General features: G+C 41.2%; 1 protein-coding gene across 8 annotated transcripts in view; it reads left to right on the forward strand.

The window, feature by feature from the left end:
• Window positions 1-12,692, forward strand: part of RAP1GAP2 (RAP1 GTPase activating protein 2) — a 294,016-nt gene that overhangs the window by 242,616 nt on the left and 38,708 nt on the right. For all 8 annotated transcript variants that reach the window (XM_038375286.2, XM_038375287.2, XM_043499744.1 and 5 more), the window contains 6 exons: window positions 810-854; window positions 1,610-1,642; window positions 3,815-4,024; window positions 6,962-7,065; window positions 7,661-7,739; window positions 9,228-9,281. In XM_038375286.2, the coding sequence (XP_038231214.1) occupies window positions 810-854; window positions 1,610-1,642; window positions 3,815-4,024; window positions 6,962-7,065; window positions 7,661-7,739; window positions 9,228-9,281 (525 nt within the window). The remainder of the gene's footprint in view (window positions 1-809; window positions 855-1,609; window positions 1,643-3,814; window positions 4,025-6,961; window positions 7,066-7,660; window positions 7,740-9,227; window positions 9,282-12,692) is intronic.

The raw sequence follows: 12,692 nt of genomic DNA on the forward strand, positions 1-12,692 counted from the left end.
TTGTTTGACCCAAAATGAAAAGTTTCAGTTGGATTTCAAGCATTCTTAACTACTTTTGGAGTGTTTCAATTTTTCAGTTCAAAATGACTTTTTGTTTCAAAATTCCTTTAATTTTATTTTAAAAAAAAAACCATTTTGTTTACAAAATGTTGGCGCAAAATATTTTGATTTTTTTCCCCCAGAATTTATTTTAGGTGTTCTTTGACCAAAAGGGTGTGGCAAAACTGACATGAATTCATAAAACATTGTGGTGTCGTTGAATCTACATTTTTTGCCAAAAAATTTCACTCTGCTCTAGTTGTTACAAGATGTTAGCTAGCACATGGAAACTAACATGGTAAAATCCCTGTGTGGACAAGGCAGTTTATAATTTTCACACGTATTAGCAGGTCAAGGGAAAAAACATGGTGGGGAGCCTAGGATAACCTGGCTGGTCACTGAAGGCTGGTCTACACTAGAAAATTTAGGTTGACTTAGCTACATTGCCTAGGGGTGTGAAAAATCCACACTCCTGAGTGACATAGTTAAGTCGACCTAATCCCCAGTGTAGACAGCATTAGGTCAATGGAAGAATTCTTCTGTCGACCTAGCTATAGGCTCTCGGAGAGGTGGATTACCTGCACTGATGGGATGGACTACTTACACTGACAGGATGGAATGCTGCTGTTGTATTCAAAGTGTAGAAAAGCCCTCAGAGTGGTCATTTAAGAGAGATTTCACTGTTATGAAATATCATTGTTTTTTTTTCTTCCATACCATAGCAAACATCTTAATTATTTAACTTATTATTTATTATTCATTTAAAACAGGCACTAAAACCTGAAGACCAGAGAATTGGAAGCCAGAAAAATAAGGTTGGTTTTGGAATGCATGTTGCTCATTGTGCAGAACTCTCAAAATAATTTTCTGTCTCTAGAACTAGGGATTTCAGGGAATGTTGGTAAAGCCACCAACTAAAAAAAATGAAAGGATTTAAATGTTGTCTAAAGACATGGGACTCACTGCATTGCAAAGATAAAGTAGATGTGCATGCAGGTCCCTAATCCAGCCTTAGGTCTCAGACCTGTTTGTCTTTCTGCAGTGAGCTGTTTAAAATGGTTTGTCTTTTAATCACATTGTTGAGAACCTTATGTTGGTAACTGAATGGGGAAATGGTTCCGTTATGTCCTTATGCACTGGAATATTTTGAAACAAATCGCAGGAGGAATGGAAAAGTCACCTACCCCATTTTTCCATTAATGCAGGGCTGGTTTTAAGCCCAATTCAGTAGTTCAGTCCCTGTGGTAAATTACTGGTCTGGTTGCCTTTCTACTCAGCTCTTATTTGTAGGAATTGCACAGTTTGCCCATCTCAAACAAACTTACAAAGCTCAGGGTATTGGCAATAGGATATGAAGAAATCTTTATCTCTACAGCACTTCACTGTGCTGTAGGAGGCCCATTGGGGAGCAAGTTATAGCTCCTTGATTCTGCACTGACCTGGCCCTCGCGTCAGTTAGAACAGTCTAGGGCAAAAAAAATTGTTTACATTAAATGGAAAGGGGTAAGGATGTAATACATACCTAATGGAGAACAAGCAATCATTTCTGTGCTGTTTTGATCTTTTATAGGAAGATTACATTCCATACCCCAGCATTGATGAGGTAGGTGCTTTAAAGCATGTTTGGATGGCTGCCTTTTTCAAAATGTTAATAAAAGTTATTTGTAGGGATTCTTTCCTGTCTTATGGATGAGCTGTGAAACCAAGATCATGGCCATGTTGCTTATTATAATGCGATTTGTTCTCTAGAATAATGGTGGTTGTCTCTACGGTTGAGTTATGTGATTTTATAATTGTTTTTGTACGTGAGCCTAGAGGCCACAACACATTTTTGTAAACGAGGAGAATAAATAACAAGCGCAGTGTCCTGTCCTGGCTCAGTTGCATTGTGGGGAATTGTATTTCATGTACCTAAATTCCCCCAGCCGTTCCAGGTCGATGTGATATTTGTCAGATTGTGGAGTTATCACCAGACCTGAGTAAGGGGCAACATGTACCTGGGCTGAATTCTTCCTCTGGAGAGGTCTCTCTAGTGTCTTATTTCCCTGTTTCCTGGGGGATGAGGGAGTACTGCAGACTCGGGTGCAGATTGCTCCCTCTTTCACACTGGCTTAGCTGTGCTAGCCAACATATTGTGGGGGGGGGGAGCGAGGGGGTGCCCACTCCCTGCCCATCATCACAAGATGGGGGATAACAGTGATATGAGTTTGTTTGCACCAGGGAACAAGGGGGCCTTGCACCCCTTTGTTCCTCTGCATGAACACACAAGGCAGCTCACACCTGTGCATGTCTGTCTTGAACTGTTGCACTCCGTTGCCACACACTGCTGAACAACTGCTGCTACATCGCAACCCAGAGGTGGCTGCAATCTAGTGGTGTGTGAATTGATTCTATATGCTGATATTCAGTCTGTAACACGCTTTTGGATCCTTTGGGACGAAAGACACTATATAAATGTAAGTCATTGTTCCTGCACTGTTTGTCACTGCATTTGTTACTTACCTCAATCCACACCAGATGGGGCTGCATTTCAGAAAATAGTTTGCCCGATCTATTAGTAAAGTGCTTTGGGATCAGCCTGGGTGAAAGGCATTATATCAACATAAGTTGTTATAAAGGGATTCATTTAGGGCCTGATCTTGCACCACCACTGAAGACAGTGTAACTGATTTTAAAGGCATGATAGTGCTCTGGTTGGAGAACCACTCTTGCTGATGAGTGTTTTATGCTTTCCTCCACCTCCAAAGTAACCTTTAATAATGAAACAAAGGTAATGCTGTTAACTTGGTGCTATTATGCTGGAACATTTCACTTGAAATCTGGCTACTCTCCCAGACCCTATGGTAGTACTGCTATTGATCAGTGGCCGTGAGAGAAGTACAATCTCAGGCTTGTCGATTACTGATTCCTACAAGACTAGGAAGTATTGATAATGCTGATTTGACAAGCACATGGCTGGCTATTTGATTTTTACCAGCACACCTTGGACCACCCTCCTCTTCCATCTTTTAAGCAATGAGATGGTTGATAAGCAGTAAGGACCCATGACAGCTGAGAATGAGTCCAACTTCTGTTGCAGAGGTAAATGCACCCTTGGTCTGTTGTTACTCAGGAAAACTCGCATTAAAGTCAATGAGAGTTCTTCCTGATTTAAGAGGGAGCAAGCAGTGAATAAAGACCACAGGATTTGGCCCTACCTGTGTTGGTTAGTTGCTAATGAACTTACCTGCAAGAGGTTGGAACACCAATGATTGTTTCCCAGCTTTCGTGGTCAGCATGAAAATCTCTTTGTCTCTCAATGTTGTTATGAATCTCGTGATGTTTGGTGTGTTTCTTAAAGCCTCAAATCCTGGAGACACTTGATTAAATGAAAGCTGAGATTCTAAAGGAAAAAAAAAGAGTATGATGTTTTCTAACCTTTATAGTTGCACAGAAAAGCTTGAAAATGTGACTCAAGTGCACCCTTAAAGGCTCAGAAGGCCAGAAAAAAGAACCCCAAATGTATTATTTAAAAAAATAAATCATTATTTTTAAGCCAATCTCATCAATTTGGGGGGTCTGACTCATGATTTTTAAATGTTTGGGGTTGGCAATACGGAGCTCTTGACTCCTCTGTTTCTCCTTAATGGTGATGGAGACTCTAAAGGCTTGATCCAAAGCCTATTGAAGCCAATGGGAAACACTCCCACTGACTTCAGTGTGCTTTGTCCTGGCTAATCCAGTCCCTGTTGTACTGTATTGTATCCTCACGGCACTGTATCGGAATTCTTTATAGATTTTAGAGAAAGGAAGCCCTTATCCCATGATCATTCTGCCCCAGTTCGGAGGATACTGGATTGAAGATCCAGAAAATCTCAGCACGCCCACCTCATCAGATAGCAGCATCTCCGAAGAGGAAGAGGAAAACCTTAGCCCTAGCACGTATGGGTATAAATTAGAGTGCAAAGGTGAAGCCCGGGCATACAGAAAACACTTCCTAGGGAAGGTCAGTGGTCAATACATATCTACGTTTCTCAGTCTGTGGTAAGCTATCTGTTTAATGTGGCACTCTGTCCCCCTCTAATGGTGGCTAGGCAAATTCGAGCTTGATGAGCCCGCTATCAGGTTAGCTAAGAGAGGAAGGTCTTTTAGCTCAGGCAATAGAGGCTCACACATTAAGATCCACAGATCCTAGATGTGATCTTTGATGCTGCTGACCTACCGGGAGGCATTAGTGTTATGTGTTTAACCAACAAATTTTCTTCAAGGAGGATAATTAGTTGGGCCAGTCGAAAAATGTTGATTTATTTTCCTCAACATTTTAAATTACAATGAATCCCCTTGCACAATTTTTGAGGGAAAACCTCATTTCATTTTTCAGCCATTTCTAGTAACTAGTGTTTATCTAGGTGTAGCCATTTGGGTGAGGACATGAAAGGGCACTTCCCCTGACAACATGGCTGCAAAACTCCGGCAGTTTCACTGCTGGACTCCCTCCCCATTTATGTGGTTGTCCCTTTGTTCAGCTCTCTCTGTCATTTTGTCATTGGGCTGATTTCTCTGTTAAGAGCTGACAGTGCACTCAGTGCTGTATGAGATATATAAATGAAGACAGCCCCTCTTCTGAAAAGCTTATCCAGCAGAATCAGTCAGAGAGAAAACAGGATGGACCATGGGAAACCCAGAGGAGTGGGTTAACTTAGAATTGTGTGCCTTCCCCCACACACACAACAAAGGACCAGGGTTGTGAGTTTGAATCCCATTATTTCAATAAAGGTGCTATTCATGCTAGTGCTGGGAAGGGTCTCAAGACTTTCCTGGCCCCAGTCACCCAGCCTGGATCAGTGTTCTAAAGCGTGAGAACCATGTCACTAAACTCAGAAACCATTTTCCATCGGAAAAAGCCGTTTCCACTCCACCAAAACTTTTTGCTCAATTATACAGATTTCAACAAAATTTGGTTTAAAAAAAGAATGGGGAAAACCTGTTTTGAAAATGTCAGAACATCTTGTTTCAATGTTTTTGGAACAGAACATTTTGATTTTTTTTTTTGTTTTGAAATGCCTTTTCATTTCAAAAGGTACTTTATTGTATATGTTAAAAAATGGTCAAAATCCTAACAAACCATTTCAGATGGAATTGTTTGAGTCACTCCATGTGACAATTTTTTCAGAGTTTCATTTTGCAAAAAAATATTCAAAATCTTGACTTTTTATCCCAATTTTGGATTTTTTTCCCAAATCTAAAAGTTTTTCATGGGTGAGAAAATCCATTTCCCAACCAAATCTACATGTCACTTCCCTTAAGTTATTACAGACCCCTTCTCCATTTTAATCTAGTAACTCCCTTCTTGTGGAAAATGTGAAAACAGTGAGAATTTAGGAGTGGTTTTGAATAGGAATAATGAAGGGTTGGAAATCCAGTATACTATCCAGTAGCCCTGATACTATTTAGGCATTAGTGAGACTTATTACTGTTCCCTGATATTCATACAGTTGATTTTTAAAGTATTGTCATCAAGCATCTCTTCATGATATTGAGTTAAAAAAATTAGTGATGTGTCTAAGTCACAAGCATTTGGGCTGAGATCTAAACTTCCCCAATTTTTTTGGTGGGGCTGGATGCTATCTGGATCTGGCCCGTGTGTTCAGACATTCACAAGCTCAAACGTGAGATAAATTATTATTTGGTTCACCTTTGACCCTTCCATTGATTGGCTCAGAGTCTGAGTTCTTTAGATTCATAGATACTAAGGTCAGAAGGGACCATTCTGATCATCTAGTCAGACCTCCTGCACAGCGCAGGCCACAGAATCTCACCCACCCACTCCTATGAAAAACCTCTTGCCTATGTCTGAGCTATTGAAGTCCTCAAATCGTGGTTTAAAGACTTCAAGGAGCAGAGAATCCTCCACCAAGTGACCTGTGCCCCATGCTACAGAGGAAGGCGAAAAACCTCCAGGGCCTCTTCCAATCTGCCCTGGAGGAAAATTCCTTCCCGACCCCAAATATGGCGATCAGCTGAACCCTGAGCATATGGGCAAGATTCACCAGCCAGATACCCAGGAAAGAATTCTCTGTAGTAACTCAGATCTCACCCCATCACCGGCCATTGGGCCTATTTACCATGAATATTTAAAGATCAATTAATTGCCAAAATCATGTTATCCCATCATACCATCTCCTCCATAAACTTAACGAGTATAATCTTAAAGCCAGATAGGTCGTTTGCCCCCACTGCTTCCCTTGGAAGGCTATTCCAAAACTTCACTCCTCTGATGATTAGAAACCTTCGTCTAATTTCAAGCCTAAACTTTCCAATGACCAGTTTATATCCATTTGTTCTTGTGTCCACATTGGTACTGAGCTTAAATGATTCCTCTCAGGCATGCTGAAGGCAGGACAAGAAGTAATTGACTTTTCTAAGGATCAGGATAATTAAGTACTGGAATAGGCTTCAAGGGAGGTTGTGGAATCCCCATCACTGGAGGTTTTGAAGAACAGAATAAACAAACGCCTGTCTGGGATGGCCTAGGTATATTTGTTCCTGCCTCAGCTCAGGGGGATGGATTAGATGACCTCTTGAGGTCCCTTCCAACCCTATATTTCTATAATTCTATGCTGTTGTCTCATCCTGAGGGAAAAATCCTTTTTTACTTTTGCCAATCAAAATATTGGTCCCTGTGAACAAACGAAGGACAGAGTAATAAAGACTACAGGCTGAAAAATAAATAAACCCTTTCAGGTTCCCAAAGGATAGAGACATGGAGCGTTTGTGAGTGAGGTGTTGGAGAATTTCTTAAGACAGTAATGAGTCATCCTCAATTTTCTCTTGACACAGGGACCAGTGTCTAAGAAGCATTCTAGGTAGCGGGGATGTAGGTTGTTGCCAGTAGATAAGGCTGCCTTATCACACCACATTAACACATCTCTTCTATTTTTAGGACCATTTAAATTTTTATTGTACAGCCAGCAGCCTAGGAAATCTGATCCTTTCTATTAAGTGTGAAGAGGCAGATGGTACTGAATATTTAAGGATTATACTCAGGTATGAAATGCCCTCCCTTTTCCCCGCAAGGTTAAACAAAAAATCACTATTTAAATATCCTTTATCTGTTTTTTCACCCTAATGGATGTAGATGAACTTGCTACTCCTAGATTTAACACATGTCCCACATGAGTATATGAAAGGGGTTGGAGTATTATTTTACTTTTTCTGGATTTGGAATACTGTATCTTGAGATTGCTCTCGGAATGAACATTAGACTTTGATCTATAGCCAAGCCCAGTGAAACTGAACATAAAAATCTCTGTGAGGATATTGGATAATATCAATCATATTTAGCACCATTCGTTCTGTAAACTGATGAGACCCAGTGTCTGAATTATCTTCTTCGTCCCTCACCAAAATATGAATATTTTAACATAACAGAGCTGCAGAGGCAGTAAAAGAAATTAAGGCAATCGTTACAAGCCATACCCTGGAAATGCAGCAGGGTATCATTTCCGAACATCTGGAAGAGATTCCTGCTGTGGTTTCACTGCACATTACCAGTCACAATTAGTATGCATGGAAGCTCTGGAGGCAAATCTATTATCGTAACTTATTTCATGTTCTCTGTTCTTCTCTTTTCCTTTCTCAGGTCCAAACTGAAAACATTACATGAAAGGATCCCCCTGGCAGGACTTAGCAAGTTTCCTAGTATCCCACAGATTGCAAAGGTAAACTGTCTATATTGCCTGGAGAGAACTGGTTTACGAGACGTGGACGCTCTAGGTGCACCATAGAAAGCTTTGCAAGTGCAAATACAGTGCTGCTATAACATTTTGGGTGCAGGAGGTGGAGTTCTCAGACAGTCAATGTAGAGAACAATATCCAGATTTTAGGGCTCTATTCCTGCTTCTGTTGTGTATTTGCTGTGTGACTTTGGGCAAGTCGCTTACCTTCTTTGTGTCTCTATATCCACATCTGTAAAATGGGGATTATATAATGTGTACCTCTCAGGCATGGTGAGTCATAGTCATGTTAACGATTTTAAAGATCTTGGAGACCTTTGGTGGAATAGTGGTATTCGAGTGGATGGTGTTGGTTATTCTTACTGCTATATGTTACATGTGAGCACAGCCATGACCTACTGCTGCCAGAGAGGAGAGAAGGAATTAGGAGAGAGAGGGATGTAAATGGTCAAGCCATAAAGAAAATGATGGTTTCTGCTATTATTTTGTGTGTTGGCCTGATAGAACAAGGGGTAGCAAATACACATATTCTCTCTCAGTCATAAACAAAACGCTGTTCTAGTTTGCCTGCACTATGGTCTCCGTATCCTTCTCTGCAGGGAGCAATATGTTGTGATAATGCAGCTTTATTTTGGCTCCTACTTCAGCAAAGCAAAAACTTTGCTAAGCAGTTTATTTGGCAAATTTTGCCTGTTATTCTGTTCACACATTATCTGAGAACAGACTGTGATTTTTTACCAACTTGTTTGTATGCCTGTGTGAACAAATTTCAGGCTTGCAAACTGCTTGCTGCCAGCAGTTAATCTTCATGAGTTTAATATTTGAGCTGTGTGATTGATTGCCTTTCTCATGTGGTATTTTTTCTGTTTCCTGATTGGATGACGTAAGCTATACAAACAACCGCAAATAACAAATTTTGCTTTGCCACTGGCCTGTGATCATTTCCGTGAACAAATGTGCACCTGCATGCACTTCTGTGAAATGAGAAGAGAGGTAAAGGTGGTTTGGAGCAAAAGGCTATATATGTGCCATTTAAATGTCAATGAATCATTATTCACTTAGGTCTGTTTTGTGCAAACCCTTTAATGTGAGAAGTCAACTCCTATAAATAGTCTTCACCTGTAAAATTCTGAGACTACCATGCCATCACTGATCGGATTAGAATGAGAGATGGAGCTGTGAAGACAACACATGCAATTTAGAGTGGAATTTGGCTCATTATATTAAGTTAGCAGCCTTGATTTTGAGGATATCTTCCCTCAGTGGCAATTCAGTGAAATGCTGGGGGTGAGGTCTCCTATGCAGATTGGAGAGGGCAATTCTGCCTATATGCTGGAGGAATAGAGTTCTTGCAGGGCATTGTATTTGTCCCCTCCCCCACACCCACACCCACACCCATGGTAAAAAGAAGCCAAGTGCTTTTATAAACACTGTCCTCCTGCCTCATGCTGATTTTGTTTTTCTTTGTGGTAGGCTTTCTGTGATGATGCCTCTGGACTGAAATTTAACCCAGTCCTGTACCCCAAGGTGAGGATAAAGACCATAAAATACTCTGGCGCAGGGATGCTATATCTGAAGGGTTGGTTTTCAAAACTGTTTGTGTCATTATGTGCCTAATTTGTGCATTCATTTACATATGCAAAATAAGTATCTGCCAACACAATTGGCTAGTTAGCTGCTAATAGTACAGTAGCTAATAGTAAATAGCTAATAGTAAAGCAAGGAAGTAATATTTTTTGGGTGGGACCCTTGAGACGCACAGGCAAGCATATTTTTATTAACTACTGATGGAGTAAAGGGAGACTGTGATTCAGGAATTCTAGTAAGTCACTGGACTTTGTTTCCTGGCCTCAGTCACCGGACCTGGGGTAAGGTCACAAAAGTTTAATATGCCTGTCACATGAGTGGGGTCTGTATTCACTGACACCAGTGGGTACTTTTCTAGAGGGCACAGAAATGAACACTGTCTTTTAGTAGCTGTCTCTCTTTAAGGAAGTTTCTGCCTGAAACGCATGCAGATGCAGTTCCTAATATACTATTTTTTTAATTAGATGAGTGGGGATATGAATTTGGAAATCCTCAAAATAGGTAGAATGTAGTAGCAAGTCGAGCCCAGGCACCGTATGCCAATTGATTAATTTAACTTAAAACAATATTAACCCTTCTTCAAGATGATGGGCTTGACAGCCTCTTTATGGTTTACATTCCCACCTCTGTGCTGCATGTAGAACAGAAAGAGGCTGTTAGCTGCTTGCATGCAAACCAAAAAGATGTTTAATGGCAAACAGTTGCTACTATCTTGGGGGGAAAACCCATTTTCTAATTTCTGTGCTACTTTTGAGTCAGTGTGTCAAAATCTCATTTGTAGAGGGTATGTAATTTTTGGTATGACTCTGGCATTAATGTCTATACACACTGAACTGTGCACAAAAAGAAGCTTACAGAGTTTGTCATTGTGACGGGTAATGATTATTGCCATGCAAATAGCTGGCTAGTGGATCTGTGACTACATGAAACTGGCATGGTTTGGGGTTTCAGTAGAAGCGCCAGATTCAGATCACATCGCTTGAAAAGTTCACTAAGGCAATGTCTACACTGCAATATAAGCCCGAGTTGTTAGAACTTGAGTTAGCAAACACTGGGTTTGTTAACATAGGGCTTAAGCATCTACATTCATTTGTAACCCCAGGTTAAGAATTGTTGAACCCTAGGTCCCAGCCTGGGGCTCCAGCATCTACACTGCATTATGAGGACTGACGTCCAACCACCCAGATCCCAGACTTCCTAGCGTCTTCTCAAAATGTGACCACTCTAGCCCTTTGTTTGTGGTGCAATGTGGGCAAACTTGACTGTCCAGAGGACAAAAAGTCAGCCTGTGGGATTGTGGAATACTTCTGGAAGACTTGCAGAGCATGAATCCAGTGGGTTTGTGTCTGTACTGCAAAACAATAGGACTTGAACCCTGGGTCCCAGCTTGACTCAGGCTCGGACACTCCACCTCCATGGGATCTTGGGACCTTGGGTCCAAGCCCTGGCTTAGTACAATTTGTGGGTAGATAGAAGGGGGGTTAGGCTTGAGCCTGAGTTCAAACCTTGGGTTTACTTTGCAGTGTAGACATACCCTAAGGATTTTACAAAGATTTTGTGCTAATCTGGGCCCAGATTTGAGCAAACCTGGGGCCAGTTTGTGGTGGTGTATCCAAATCATATGGAACTAGTAGGTTTCACGTGGTATCAGTGGGAAACTTGGTGAGTCTCACTTTGAGATTTTTTGGGTCTGTTTGAAACCAAAACTTAAAGGTAAACTCTGTATCTGAGAACCCACATGGGTTAAAACTATAGAAAATGTTTATTTGAACAGCTTTGAAGCAAAACCCCTTGAGAGTTGCCCCTTTCTAATGATGATGTTGCAGCCCTATAGATCTGCACCTCTCTAGTGATGACATTGATTTAGGGTTAAATTCTGGCATTTAATGGTGAGAATGAGGTTGCCCACAAAAAATTGCGGTGACAATATACACTTAGAGAGTCATCAAATTCTTGTCACAAGTTTCAAGTCAGATTTATGCCTGTGTGAGAGGGGTGGTGTGACCCCTAAAACTACTTAACTGCTATAAAAATGCATAGGCAGGTAGTTTGTTCTATTTTGGGGTGGAATATCTTATTCGGGTGGTTCATGCAGAGCTGTCAGCATAGTGTGTGAGCCAGGAGACACTTACGAGTTCTAAGTTCACACCCACTTTAGCCCAAAAGAAGTCTCTATGCTGCTGAGAGCTCTCTCAACACTCTATAATTCTTCAATTAGTAATTTGGCCCCTTTGAGGTTCAATGACACAGTCATGATTGCAGGACACTTGAAGAAGCACAACGGTTATATTTCAGAGTGTGTTTTAATGACACGGCCTATTTTTTATCTCATTTTTTTAAAAAAAGAGAATAAAACGAGACAAAACAAAACAAACCATAGTTGCTGGGAACTGTGCCTCTCCTGTAACAATAAATCTCTCCTCGGTAGGAGGCAGAATTGAAGGAGTGATGTATTTGCAAGCCTCATGCAGGGGAGAAAAAAGGATGTTGCTCCTTTTACAGCCACTATTAGTCAGAACATTCATGAGACAAACTGAAGTGGCTCATGCTGTGGTTCTCCAGTGACCGTGAAATGCCCCTCCTTCCCTGTGAAGAACAACAATGGCAGTCATTCAACATGGCTGAGGTTTTAAAAGAAGTCCAAGGGAGTTAGGCACTAAACTCCCATTTGATTTGGGCACTTAACTCTCTTGCGTCTTTGGAAAATCTCAGCCTCTAGGCAGGAGCTCCACCTTACTGCCATTTTTAAAAGTGGCAATGAAGTCTGTGTGGGAAGATATGTATATAACCTCACTTGGGTCATTGGCAGATGAACTGGAGACTGTTAATGCTGAAAGTTTGAGTCTCTATTGATTAAACTAAAGGAGTAATTCTATTAGCAGATAGCTGAAGTAGGCTCTTTTCCTTTTATGTGGATCAGCCATTAGAGGGGGACAAAGACACACACTGTACTACTGGGGGGGCACATAGACGGGGCTAACAGGCAGATATATGTGTGGCTGCCCTGTGTCCAGGTTTTGAATATTTGAGCTGGTTTAGTTGGTATAAAATATGAATAAATGGCCTGTACCATACAGGTTGGGGCCAGCCTAGCTCCATGGACCTGTGACAATTTATACCTGCTGAGGACCTGCCTCAGGATGTGGGGTGGAACAAAATGTGCTCTTAGAAAGAGATCTTGCAACTGGATTCCATTTGTGTTTCCCTGTCACTACTCATGTAGTTGTGCTGCCACAGAAACCTCTTACTGGGTAGTTAAAAGCATATTCTTCATTTTTGAAGTATCTTATATGTTGGAGACAGAGTATGCTAGAAGGCATTTTCCCCACCTTTTGGTGTAAACCACGGTCA

The sequence above is a fragment of the Dermochelys coriacea genome, chromosome 17, assembly GCF_009764565.3.
Source record: "Dermochelys coriacea isolate rDerCor1 chromosome 17, rDerCor1.pri.v4, whole genome shotgun sequence".
Classification (NCBI taxonomy): Eukaryota; Metazoa; Chordata; order Testudines; family Dermochelyidae; genus Dermochelys; species Dermochelys coriacea.